The 13,358-nt window shown below is 44.7% G+C and overlaps 1 protein-coding gene across 3 annotated transcripts in view; it reads left to right on the top strand.

The window, feature by feature from the left end:
- The window catches only part of CCDC93 (CCC complex scaffolding subunit CCDC93), an 81,709-nt gene extending 68,742 nt beyond the window's left edge, over window positions 1-12,967 (top strand). For all 3 annotated transcript variants that reach the window (XM_087819901.1, XM_087819900.1, XM_087819899.1), the window contains exons 20-24: window positions 1,184-1,266; window positions 3,992-4,029; window positions 6,055-6,139; window positions 7,991-8,104; window positions 12,563-12,967. In XM_087819901.1, the coding sequence (XP_087676027.1) occupies window positions 1,184-1,266; window positions 3,992-4,029; window positions 6,055-6,139; window positions 7,991-8,104; window positions 12,563-12,616 (374 nt within the window). In that variant the 3' untranslated portion in view covers window positions 12,617-12,967. The remainder of the gene's footprint in view (window positions 1-1,183; window positions 1,267-3,991; window positions 4,030-6,054; window positions 6,140-7,990; window positions 8,105-12,562) is intronic.
- The last annotated feature ends 391 nt before the right edge of the window (window positions 12,968-13,358 follow it).

Raw genomic sequence — 13,358 nt, 5'->3', positions numbered from 1 at the left:
CATTCAAATTACACATCTTGATGTTGGAAACATTTTTTAACTGTTGCATCAAAATACTTGTATCAGATTATTAACTTCTGTTACCAGCCTTGTTCGGCAAATTTCCCCAACCTTCACCTGTCTGTGAGCTGCACTGCTGGAGGGAAATGCAGCTCTTAGGGGATATGAAAGTTAAAAGTTGATTAGTTTAAAGAATCAGATTTAAATGTTAATGGTTACCCAAGGAAACCAGAACTGCCCAGGGCCTGCTCCTCCCCCAGTTGTGCTGCTCCAGAGGGAACCTGTTTTCAGGGAGCCAGAGCCCGTGGCATGGAAACCAGACTTCACGTAATCTTGGCTGTGCCTAATAGCTGTTCAGCACAAGGATCTTGAGCTATAGCTGCAAGTCCTCATCTTAGGCTCAAAACCTCACTGTGAACCCAGGTCTTGGGATTTTATTTCTCTGGGCGGCTGTGTATTATGGGGATTTAGAGCCCTGAGGAGTGGAAGGGGGTGAGTTTGGTAGGAAGCTTTCACCTCAGAGATCTCATTCTCTGGTGAACACAGCACACTCACAGTCCTGGAATTTGGCCATTTCCTTGTAAGTCATTCTTTGGGGAAAAGTGAAGCATGAGAGGTGGACAGAAATGCAGAATAATTTTATAGGTAAAGCTTTAGGGAGCCCTTATAAATAAGTGTCTTCTTAGTCATATGCATAGGGATGGGAAGAGAAGTCACATTCATTAGGCATATATTCTGTCCCGGGATAGGCATGTCATTCCTGCAGGAGGTATTTTAGAAGGTCTCCTGAAGAGGTCTATGCTAACCGTGGAGTTAAAAAGTGAGGCTGTGGCTCCTGTTCTTGGGGATGTGGGGAGGAAGAAGCCAGGCAAAAGGAAGAGGCTGTGTAGGGGCTTCATCATCCTTGCCACCTCCTCCAGGACTCCTCACCTGAGGACTTCCAAGCAACCCACATCTGACGGGGAGATTCCTCCAGGCCCTCCTCGTGGCTGGCAGAGTTTTGACTGGCTGTGTGTCATCAGGCTATAGCAGGTCTGCACAGGCTTGTGTGCCCTGTGGGGCTTCTGCCCTGACTATAGGTCCAGAGGCCAGCCTGACAGGTCCCTTTCTTGAGGGGGAGAGGGTGGTTAGGGTGGTTTTGACACATTTTCTTATATGGTTTCTTATTTCTTTGCATTTACAGTTTCAGCAGTGCATAAAGAAACCAAGCAGTTCTTCACTTTATATAATACCCTGGGTGATAAAAAGGTTTATTTGGAAAAAGAGGTAAGAACCTTTATTAAAAGGAAATACTTAATCAGATGAGCAGTTCCCAGTGCTGTGGATCCCAAGAAGTTCAAATGAACTCAGTGTCTTGGGTGCATTCAGTTTCAGCAGAAATAATGTCTGGTGTATGCCCAGTGCTGGGATGCAGAGTCAGAAGGTGCAAGATTCCACAGAACTCACATTGTCTGGGGTGACTAGGCTGGTGGACAGGTGCCTCATAGTGCATTCAAGACATGCCATTGTTAAGAGGAACACAATGGAAGCTCAGGAGGTGCATATGGAGGGGTCCTGGAATTGATGAAACTTTAGTTTGAGTTTTAAAGGAAGGAACCAGCTAAATGAAATGGGGGTGATGGGCTTGTCATTGTTTACATGGGGCAATGTCTGTTTAATTATCAGTAGCAGACAGAGGCATGAACTAAAAGGATCATAAAAAGCATGAGTGAAAGGGGGTTCACATGGTACTGACAGCCCCTCCGTATTACTTTGACTCTCAGGTAAATTCATTCATGATTCAAGGCTCCCCCAAAGTGGATGACAAATGATTGGGATGGGATGTGCAACTACATTTAAGAAAAGAACAGCACTGGTCTTCACAGTAGCAGCACAGTGTGGTGGAGAAAGCATGAGCTTTGAAGTCAGACAGGATTGGGTTGTAGCCTGGCTTTGTTTTCCTCACCAGTAAAATGGGACACACCTGCTTTATATTATTATGATGGGAACAGAATGAGAAAATGTGACATTCCTTACACATGGTGGTTTTCAATACATACAGTTCCTGCTTACCCCTCACTTTGAGGGTGACAGAATTTGATTGCATTTTATTACTTTGCAATTTGCACTGATTGCCATTTAATAAGAACAGTATTACAGATGTATCTTTTACCTGAACCCACATGGAGGCATCTGTCATTATTGTCACCTTTAGTGCCAGTTGTTAATCAAATGAAATAAATCTCTCTCCTCCTAGAGGGGCTGCTCTTAAGAAGGGCTGAGCTCTCATTTTCTCTGTATCCAGGGCCTTACACAGTGATGGGCACATAACAGGCATTTGATAAATGTTTGGGTAGATGAGTTGATTGCCTTTGGTGGGAAAGCTCTGCTATACATTCTAGCCTTGGGGGTCTTCCTGCCTGGCATGAGAAAGACTTGCCAGTCCTAACTTAGGGACAGGCCAGCCCCTTCTGAAAAAGCCTTGAACTCATTGACCTCCCTTCATTAGCAGTGTCTGAAGTCATTGCATTCTTTTAAAAAATAACCCTTTAGTAAAGGTGTTTCATATCCTTATAATACATTTAGATTTTCTTGTCTTATTGTCATATCCTGGATTTCTCCAGTCTTTATTTTATTTGCATACATTAAGGTATACTCTTTGCTGTAAATATCTATGGGTTTAACAAATGCTTAATGTCATATTTACCATTACAATATCATGCAGAATAATGTCATTACTCTAAAAAAATTTCTGTACTTTAACATGTTCAACCCTCCTTTCCTTTCCGTCCTCATACTCTGGCAACCAACAGTCTTTAACATCTCTATAGTTTTGCTTTTTCCAGAATGTCATATTATATAATATGTAGCTTCTGCAAACTGGTTTCTTTCACTTAATATACATTTAGGAATCTTCCTGTCTTTGTATTGTTACTTCATTTCTTTTAATTACTGAAGAATATTTCACTGTATGAGTGTATCATAGATTGCTTGTCTCTTCAGCTGTTGAAGGACATCTAGATCTTTTGCCTTTCCATATTAACATCAGAATTGTTACATTAATATCTACAATATAGCTTGCTTGCCTTTTGGAAGGACTTACATTAAATCTGTATTTCCAATTTGTATTAATAAATAAATAAATACATACATACATACATACATACATACTAGGAGTATGCAGAAGAGTGAGAGCTTTTTAATTCTAAGCCATATTATCACAGAACTTTGTATTTGAATAAATTGTGCGTTTTATTCCAAATCTATTATGCCTGTGATATTTTAGCTAAACATCCCAGTGGAGTCATAAGGACAAGACTATCATTTCCATGTTAAAGACTGTGAACCTGAGGTCCAAGTATAGTGAGTGCTTAGTCCTGAGCTCACAAGTTGAGTTAGTGACTCAGCCAGAAAGAAGAACTAGGTTTCTGGTTTCTCCAGACTCAGAGCTCTGCCCTAGGTTGTACCATTGGGACAGATAGAGGGGCATATCATGCTGAGGGGAGACAGTTGCCATGGGAATGGAGGCCTTGACTGATGCATTCTGTGGAGCCTCTCAGAGCTGCCCAAGAGCTGACCACGTTGGCAAAAAGATTTTGTGGGAACGAATAGGATTGACACAGTGTTCTCACTCCCCACCCTGACTAACCTGTGCTCAGCTGATAGCCCTCAAAATAAAGTGCAGTGTTTGTGAGATAGAAGGGGCAGTGGTGGCAGCTTGCCCACAGAGCCCTGATGACAGCTTAGCATCTTCTCTGGGGATTTATGTCCCTTCAAGGAGCCCTCTTCCTACATTCCTGTCACCTTGGGGTGTCCAGGTAGATTCTCTGGGAAAAAACGACAGGGCTAAGAACATGTTTCTGTTTGTTTTTTTCATGTGACTTTCATCTTCATGAATATTGTGTGCTCTTCAGAAGTGATGCCCAGAGCAGGACAGGCTTTCAGGGGTTGAGCACAGGAATCTTTTGATCTTTTGCTTACAGTTTTTTCTTTTTTTTTCTTTCTTCCTCAGATTAGCCTGCTGAACTCCATTCATGAGAACTTCTCACAGTGAGTACTGTTAGACTGTCAGTCCACCTCCCTGTCAGTGTACAGTGGGTCCTGCACTTTTCTCGCTCACCTTGGTGCTGCAGTAGTGCGATCAAGCAAGACTTAGTGCTCAGTGTGTGATGCTGAGACTTCACCCCTGCTGCTAGTGCAGATGTGCATGGCCCTTGAGTTCTTGCAAAAACACACTGATATTAGAGTGAATTTTAAAAACACTGAGGAATATCTTAGGGAAAAGTTAACTTTCAAATAAGTTGCCTGTGCCTAACTAATATAAATCTATTTGTATGTTACATTTGTCTTGCTCTGATTAGATTAATACCATTTGTTCTTGAGGACATAGAGATGTTTTAAAATTTAGATAATGGAATAATCTATATAATTTTTTTTAATCCTCGCCTGAGGAAATGTTTTTATTGATTTTAGAGAGGAGGGGGGTTGGAGAGAGAGAGAAACGTCAATCGGTTGCTTCCCATACCCACAACCTGGGTATGTGCCCTGGCCGGGAATTAAACCCACAAACCTTTTGGTATATGAAATGACGCTCCAACCAACTGGGCCACCCTGCCAGGGCATAATCCATAGAATTTTTTAAAGATTTTTAAAAATTCTTGTAGTAGACTTTGTTTTTAAGTTAATGTGCATCCTCTGAACTACTTTATTCAGATATGAATTTTTTCTCCAAAATTGGATGGCAGAGTCCACCTGTACCAAAATTATACCAGCCCTCAGACATGCATGCCCATTGGCCCACCACCATGCAGGCAGCTTCAGGGCCTGCTCTCCGTATAGCAGGCTTCCTTTCCTTCCGGCACAAATCTCTACTGCCCCCTGACAGGTGACCAGTAACTTAAGATCTTAATAAATTACAAGCTCCAGATGTTAGGCTCCATTTCCCTGTGATGAGATTCAGTTAGTGACTTATAACCTTGTGGCATTTCTAAAAATGGTGCCTTCATCTTTGTGTCTTGACATTTGAGAGAGCCTGCCGTCTGAGCATTTTTGTGATGAGTACTGTTGCCATCCTTTGGAAGAATTCCTAATCCTGGTATGCGCGCATTCTGACCCTAGTGGTGCCACTTCCTCCATAGAAGTGGAGGTGGAGGGGAATGTTTTAGGACATCAGGGAATCTGCTTATTTACCTGCTGCTTCTAGAAACAGAAGCAGGTTTCCCAGCCTGGTTTTAGGAAAATCTCAGAATATGTCTAGTAATCTTGAGCAGTGCCTCCAAATCCTCAGATTTTTAAGAACTAAATGAGCCCTGGCGAGTGTTGCTCACTTGGCTGAGTGTCATACTGGTGCCAGTTCAGTTCCTGGTCAAGGCACATATCCAGGTTGTGGGTTTGATCCCCGTTGGGGTGCATGCTGGAGGCAGCTAATCAGTGTTTCTCACATTGATGTTTCTCTCTCCCTCTCTCCCCCTCTTCCTCTGTCTCTAAAATTCAATGAAAATATATTTTTTAAAAAAACTAGCCCGGCTGGCTGGCTCAGTGGTCGAGCGTGTTTCTAGGACCCAGGAGGTCATGGTGATTCCCAGTCGGCACATGCCAGCCTGCGGGTTGGCCCCCAGTAGGGGGCACACAGGAGGCAGCTGATCAGTGACTCTCATCACTGATGCTTCTCTCTCCCCCTCTCCCTTCCTCTCTGAAATCAATAAAAACATATTTAAAAAAAAAAAAAGAACTAAAGGGAATTCCTTCCCTAAGCAGTACCTATTGTCATTCAGAGTGAAAAATAGTTTTGTCAGTTCTGGTGAAATTTTAACTTAAGAAAATACATGTTACTGAAGAAAATTATAGAAAAAATGAAGAAAAGATTAATATTCAGTTATAAAAACAGGCTAATTTTTATGCCTTCCTCAGAGCTTAGAATTCTCAACTGTGGGATCCCCGGGTTCCTCCCAGGCCCACTTGTGAAGGCCTAGTGGCCTCTTGGGGCATCCTCTGGGTTTGAGGCTGACTCCGTGGCACCTCCTCCTTACTCAGAGCCCTGTATGCTGATCATACTTTCTTTGGTTTTTCTTTCAGAGCCATGGCTTCCCCTGCTGCCCGGGACCAGTTTTTACGTCAGATGGAACAGATCGTAGAAGGAATTAAGCAAAGTAGAATGAAGGTCAGGTGGCTTCTCTTGTATAAGGCAGGTTTTATACTAGTGATGGAGAAGAGCAGCCCTGGGAAGAACAGGCTTCTCCTGGTTGTCCATGGTGGTGTACTCTCCATCCTGAGGACACATCTTCATGTCTCTGCTGGGGCAGTGCCGGCTCCCAGGGCCTCCTGCACTGCTGGTCCACAGGCAGCCCCTAGCAATAGCTCCCACAGTTGAACACCTTCTTTGTCCCAAGTACTGTGTTAATCCGCCTAAAACCCTTCTACCTGAGTGGTGTTATACCCGTTGCAGATGAGGAAAGCAACTTCACCAGCAGCCTTCCTCTCTTGCCCAGAATCATTTCCTCACTAGATCTTTGGTTTCTGACGTTCTGCCCTTAGAGATGGATTCCTTAGGGTCTTAAGAGCATTGTAGGTTTCAGGAGCCTCCTATAGAAAGTGCAAACAGTTGCTAAACTGAACTCTACTAAAGTGAGAGGATGTTGAGTGCCTCGGAAGTCAGAATAGAAAATAGAGGAACTGAAAGGGGTATGGGAGCTCCAGAGGTAACCTTGCAGAGAATCATCCTGTGTGGGGACAGCATGGGTTTTCCTCGTTGTGGCTCTGCATGTGGCCCTTTTGTCAATAGCCAAGCAGACTCATTGACTGACTATAAGCCAGACACAGCTATGGTTCCTACTACTTACCAGGTGAATCCTCACGAGTACTTCCAAATGTCTCTTGCTTTTGGTCCTGTTTAAAAAATGTATCACACCAGAGTGGTCCTCAGGCAAGGCAGTAGAACAAGCTGGGGACTTAGAGTATCTCCTCTAAGGACCTTGGGGCAGTGTCCAGTGAGTGATGCCAGAACGTAAGCAAGTGGAAGAAAGGGTTGCCTGTGGGACCTGTCGTCATAACGCACTCGCAGAAGACAGACATCCAGGCTACCTATGTTCCCATCTCACAGGTGATGAACCAGGGTGAAATCTCTCCGTATCCCCTTTCCCTGTAGAAAAATACTAACTTCCCCATTAATAACCAGTAAAATGATGTCAAAGGAGAAAAAAATGTATCACTAGTGACAAGACTTTTCATCCACAAAGATGAGAGGTGATGTGAGCAACACCTGCCTGTGCATAGACACTTACCCAAGGCAGGGCAGGCTGTCTTTGCAGAGAACGAATGGGTCCCTTCTGATGGCCTGGGGTATGAGGTGGGTGGAGGACAGAGCCTGGCTAACCCACATCTCGGTGGTGGACCTTGCCACCCTGCCCTGCTGCTCCTCAGCTGCTCTTGCTAAGAGTAAAGAGTAGGAACTTACTGGGTTTCCCTTTGGCTTCTCCTTTCTGTGTACTGGGAGATGCCTTCCTGGGGCAGGTAATGTCCTGACCCCTCATTCTTTCCATCCCCCCCAGGCTCCATGCCGCTGCACCTCGGCGCTGGATCATTCTTGCCATACAGGGGCCACCTATGCAGTGTGGGATGTGTATGGCATCCTTGGCTTCTACCCGTAGATGCCAGTAGCACCACTTCCTCACAGTAGTGGCAATCTAAACTCTCCAGACACTGCCAGATGTCCTCTGGGGGGCAAATTAGCCCTTGGTTGAGAACCACCAACCTGTTGATTGTGAATTATTTTTAGTCACACAAAAACCTAAAATGGAACAGTCAGTGCCCAATGATAGGAAAAATGCTGAATAAATAGGGCCTCTATGGAATATCATGCAAATGAATAAACCAGCCTCAGAAATGACATAAAGAAGGAAGATACTGGAAGGAAATCTGTGAAAATATTAGTAATAGTTGCCTATTAGATGTTGCGAACAGCCCATGGTCAGAACGTGTCTTTTCATTACCATTTCCCACAACGTTTTAACAGATGGAAAAGAAGAAGCAGGAGAACAAAATGAGAAGAGACCAGTTGAATGACCAGTACTTGGAATTGTTGGAAAAACAGAGGCTATACTTTAAGACTGTGAAAGAGTTCAAGGAGGTAAGAGGGAGGTTGGCCGGGTATGTAAAGCTGTTCACTTCCAGGTGAGCCTGGAAAACCCAGAGCTTCATTGGTTTTCCACTGGTCGGTGATGGGAAGTAGCAGGTCAGCAGCGTGATCGACAGTGAGGCATGGCATCTGGAGAGGTCAAGTTTGCATTGTTCTGAGGCCATCTTGGGGCTCTAATTGAATGTTCCAGGAGACATCACATCTTTTTTCATTTTCCTAACACTGAATAAACACATTAAATTCATAAAAGGCATTAGCTCATCTCAAGGGCCACCTAGCAATGACATTTGTTATAGATTCAGGTCTAGAGCTTTCCCTCCCCCTCAACCTTAGGACGGGGAGGGACCTCGAGAAGCTGTGTAGGAGGAGAGTGAACTCTGAAGTGTGCCAGGCTTGGGTGGGAATTGTACCTTTACCACTTACCAGCTGTGCACTCAGGCAGTGACCTCGTCCCTCCAAGCCTCAGTTTCATCGTGATGGCTTCTGTTGGGTCAGATGAGAGACAATCACATCTAGCACTGTGTCTGGCAGCTGGGACACCCAGCAGTCACTGAGTTCCATTTGTCACAGTCTTTTCTTCCCTGCATTTGGGCAGGATTACTCTCCACTGTTCCAGAAAGAAAGGCGTTTGCCCTTTACTTAAGAGGTCTTCCAGGAAGGAGACTATTTCACCACCTCCCAGGATCTCAGCAGCATTATTGCCAGGGATTTCTCACCCCCATTCTAACCTAAGTAGTTTGAGTGAGTTTAGAGATCTCTGAAAATACAGAGGCACCAAAGGAAAGTTGTAACCTGGTGTTTGGTCTCCAGAGTAAAAGGAAATAATCTTTCCATGCCAATAATTTTGTTCTTGTATATTTTTGAGACCTCCTTTCTTTCCTTCTCCATCTTTTCTTTCTCTACTTCTCCTTACCCTTTTTGTAATTTAACTTTTGGGAGCCACTACTCATGGGCATTTCAAAATCTTTCATCTTTTCACTAAATGTTTTTCCAGCTCCTGTCATGCCCCTGGGGGTGTATCAGGGTATCAGGCTATAAATCAGACTCAGTCAGTCCCCGTTTGGGCAGACAGATAACAAGTGAGAAAACAAACCCTAATAAACTAGTTATAACAAGTAAGTAATTTCAGTCTTTGCCATGGGGGAACTAATGTATGTGTGGTCAGGAAAGGTCTCTCTCAGTTTGGAAGGACTTGGCCATGGACAGACGAAGAGTCCTTCAACCAGGGAGCAGCCAGGCAAAGGCCTAAGGCTGGGCAGCACAAGAGAGTGACTGGGCGAGGTGTTCCAGGTCTAGGAGCTGGAGCTGAAGCTGAAGTTTCGGAAAGAGCAGTGAACTGGCAGGGGACAGTCAGGGACTCTTGCCTTTAATTCAAGTAACTCACAGGGAAGGCCCAGACAAGAGCTATCTTTCACATGTTGCCGGTAACGCCAGCACTGCCCTTTTCACAGCAGAAACAAAAACTAGATGGGGAGGGGAAGTATATGTTGTCAGAGTCAAAGCAAATAATAGTGAAATGGAAAAGTGCATTCTTGCACTACAGGCCCTGAGGGCCTGAAGACTAGGATGACCTCTAAAGAAGACAGTTCCTTCAGATACAATATGCATCAAGATTTCTGTGTTCCGCTGCCTCAGACAGTCATTCTCACCACAGAGGCGCAGCGTGGGTCCCTCAGAGCCAGGCAGCCCCTAGACCAGGTACTTGCCGTGCCTAAGTGTTCTTCAGTCCAAAGCACAGTGGGGAAAAGGGAGGAGAAATGTAGTATGTCCTTCAGGCGCCTAAATGTTTTTTATTTAAAGGCCTCACCTTTTTAAAAAAGCATGTTTTCGTTTTTTGATGTTAAAATTGACTTCCTCATAAAATAATGGTGATAGTGCATTGTTCTTTTTTTGTTAGCATTTTACTTGGCAAAAATATGAAATTAGCAACCATATGTCAGTGTTCTCAAACCTTCAGGTTTCTTCCACAGGCTCCTCTGAGGTGATTTGGGGTGATTTGGTGTTGAGGTGATGGTGGTGGCTGGCTTGCGGCTCCCCAGTCTCCTCCCATACCTTCAGCCGGAGTAATTCTGATATTTTACATGTTGCAGTTCCAAATAAGATCTCATTTTTGGTAGAAAACTAGTTTAAAAAGTTGGGCTTTCATCCCAGGGTGGAGTCTTCTCTCAGAACCTTCTCTGTCCTGCCTCCTTTACCTGCCTCCTCCCCATGTGCTGATTTTATGCTCCCGAATTCTGAATTCCCACCACATCCTGGTCCTAGCACTTGTGCTGGCAATAGTTGCTCATCCTGTGGAGCACAGTATTACTGTCCAGAACATGGCCTGTGACCACCTTAGTAGTTCTCTTTACTTCATGTGGTTTGCTTAGGGACCAGTCATGCTCTCATTCTGACTTCCAGCCTTCTCTGGTATTAAGACTTTCTAATTTGAGATTTGGGTTATCTGTAAAATTCCAGTGTCTCGCTCACCTTGGAAGAGTGTGTTAATAACAAGTCTGCCAGGAAACAACACAAATCACCTTAATTGCAGTGTTACATCAATTAATTGTGTCTCTAAACCACAGTATCTCCCAAGGTCACCAAGCCAAGATTTAAATTGTAGCCTGGACCAGTGACCGCAGCTGGCTGTGTATGCGTATCTTGAGTAAGCTGAAGTGCTGTGTCTGGCACATGGAAAGCCCCTATGGTTTTAAGCAGGAAAGAAACAGAGTCAAAGAGACGTTTTCTCTTTTCTTCTAGAAAAAAAATGTCTAAAGGACCTTTTCTGTCCAATAGAAATGTATCATTCTGTAGTCTCCCAAAAGGCTTCTAGTAGATTGCATGGGTCTTAATCAGTGTTCACACCCACCGGGTGACAGCCTGGGCAGCTTTCCTGAACCTTGGGCATCTGCTCCACTCGGAGTTACCCCTGCTAGGACTCTACCATGGGAGGGTGTTCATGCTCCTAAGTTATTTTTGCCTCATTTAAAAGGTGAGGTGGGTGACAATTGAAGCTAACTTATTTATTCATTATTTTATTGTTTTATGTTTCATGGGAATTTTAAAGATACACAGAAGTAGAGAAAGTACTGTAACAATATTACTATCTACTTGTTCTTGTTCCATCCCCACCCTCCCTACTTCGGGGGTGAGGGCTGGAAGTTTTTTTCTCCCAAGTAAATCTCGGTAACTAATTTTTAAAAGGAAAACTTTCTTAACTTTTCTAATAGGATGTTATTCAATTTCACCTTTTTTCACTTCCCACCTCAGGAAAAGTTAACTGCCCCCCCCCACCACCACCACCACCACCACCAGAAACATGTGCTCAAAACATGTCAGAGCACCTCACTTTTGACAGAAGAGTTCAGCCTCACGCCCAGCCCAAGGGCCTGCCTAGTCCCCAGCTCTGGGTGAACGATAAGTATAAACCTACAGTGAACTGGCATCTGTCTTAATAAAACCAGGGCCATTGCAGTCTTGAGCCATGACGCTGCACAAAGAGCAAAGGGCCTCCAGAGAGCCGGGAGCACTTAGGCCAAGGGAGATGGAAACACTGATTTGGGGTCTTGTATGCAGAGGGCTCAAGGGTGAAACAGTGGATCTCCAGGGAAGCCTGGCTGCTGGAGGCCTGGACTTCAAGCTCAATCTCTCCAGGCTCTTCCCACTACCACGTCACCTCTCAGTTTAAAGCAGGGCTCCTTGTGGCATGGCCCAGGGAAGGGGTGGAGATTTCTGCTAGCAGATGGAGGTAGCCTGAGCTATCAAGGCCAGTGGGAACAAGGGGCAGGAGGACACACAGTGAGAAGCCTTCGAAGATATCTGAAGAAGAGTATAAAATGATGCAGAGGTGACCTTGTGCACTGGACATCGGTTACACAGGCAGGGGATGGGGACAGTGACCTCCCTCAGCAATGTCCCTCAGCTTGTACAGTAATAAATCTCATACAGCTCATTCTTCAGGGGGCAAGGTGTCCCTTGATGTGTATTTCTCGTCTTCTATGCATTTCTGTCTTTCTTAAAGTTAAGGATATTCTTAACCTTCACTGTTGTCAGAGTAAGAGCTTTTCTGCTGCTTCGCTTGCTGTGCTGCTTAGTCTATCTCCAAGGACCTTCCCCCGCACTCCTTCCTTCACGTAGTAACCCAAGATTGGCACGTAACTCTGCTTTTAGCTTCTGTCCCCCTGAAGGTGTTGAGGCTTCCAGAAACATTTTGGAGAGACAATGCCTAATCCTGTCATCGTGTTCTCAATCTGACAGACAGACTGTGTCATTGTAGCTGTCTTGGTATTGAAAGGCAGCATGTCGCCAGGAAATTTCACCATACTAGTGATAGTGCTAGGGGGCCAGTTCATTTGGTAAGAAGTTGTCTCCCATGGGACTGGGGGAAGGACAGCAAGACCACCTGGGCCTCACATGGGTGCTGATGTAGCCACCACCTCTCTGTACACACTCTCTCTGCTTCCCCTCCAGGAGGGTCGCAAGAACGAGGTGCTGCTGTCCAAGATGAAAGCCAAGGCCTCCTGAAAATTCCCAGCCATCGTCGTACGTCATTGATTTATTTTGAACGCCATCTATCAACTACATGATGGTGAAATCGTTCCAGACGCTACAGTGGAGAGATGCAGGTGTAATGATTTCCACACCCCAGATATTTTCTCTCCTGTTGGCTTCCGTTCCACCTCTGTGATGGTCGTCGTTGATGGAATCAGACAGTGAAAACATTGTGGCTTAGATAACACCCCTCATCCTCTGCTGAAATGCGGCAGTATGTGTTCTGTGTCGATTCAACTTTTATTTCTGCAGTAACTTTGCACATATGAAGGTACCTGTATTTGTATGGACTCTGAATAAAAAGGAATTCATTGGTTCAGCAAATATTAATTGAACAACCATTGACAAGCAAGCATTGAGGGCGATGGAACTATCAAACACAGTCCCTGCAGTTGGGCACCCAGCAAGTGGGCCAGAGAGCAGATACAGCTTGGCCACCTGGGATTTTCTTAGTAAACAAAGGCTGAATGACCATCCCATGTGAGTTGAGTGTTGGTCACTTGGGCCCTTCACTTGCCTGTGGTTCCTTTTGTTCCTGGCTCCTCAAGGTGCCGGCCAGCAGGCTTCATGGCATATTAACTAGAAAGAAAACCCAGTGTCTGCTGTTGGTTTAATCCCTACATTCTACTCAAGTTCATGTCACCAAACCTTGAAAACAGGGACTTAAATAAGAATGATACCTTATCATGCTCTAGTTCTCATTTCAGTCATAGCC

This window comes from Miniopterus natalensis, chromosome 8 (assembly GCF_054644295.1).
Source record: "Miniopterus natalensis isolate mMinNat1 chromosome 8, mMinNat1.hap1, whole genome shotgun sequence".
NCBI lineage: Eukaryota > Metazoa > Chordata > Mammalia > Chiroptera > Miniopteridae > Miniopterus > Miniopterus natalensis.
The sequence above is the reverse complement of the archived record's forward strand: the minus strand, read 5'-3'. Positions and strand labels throughout refer to the sequence as shown.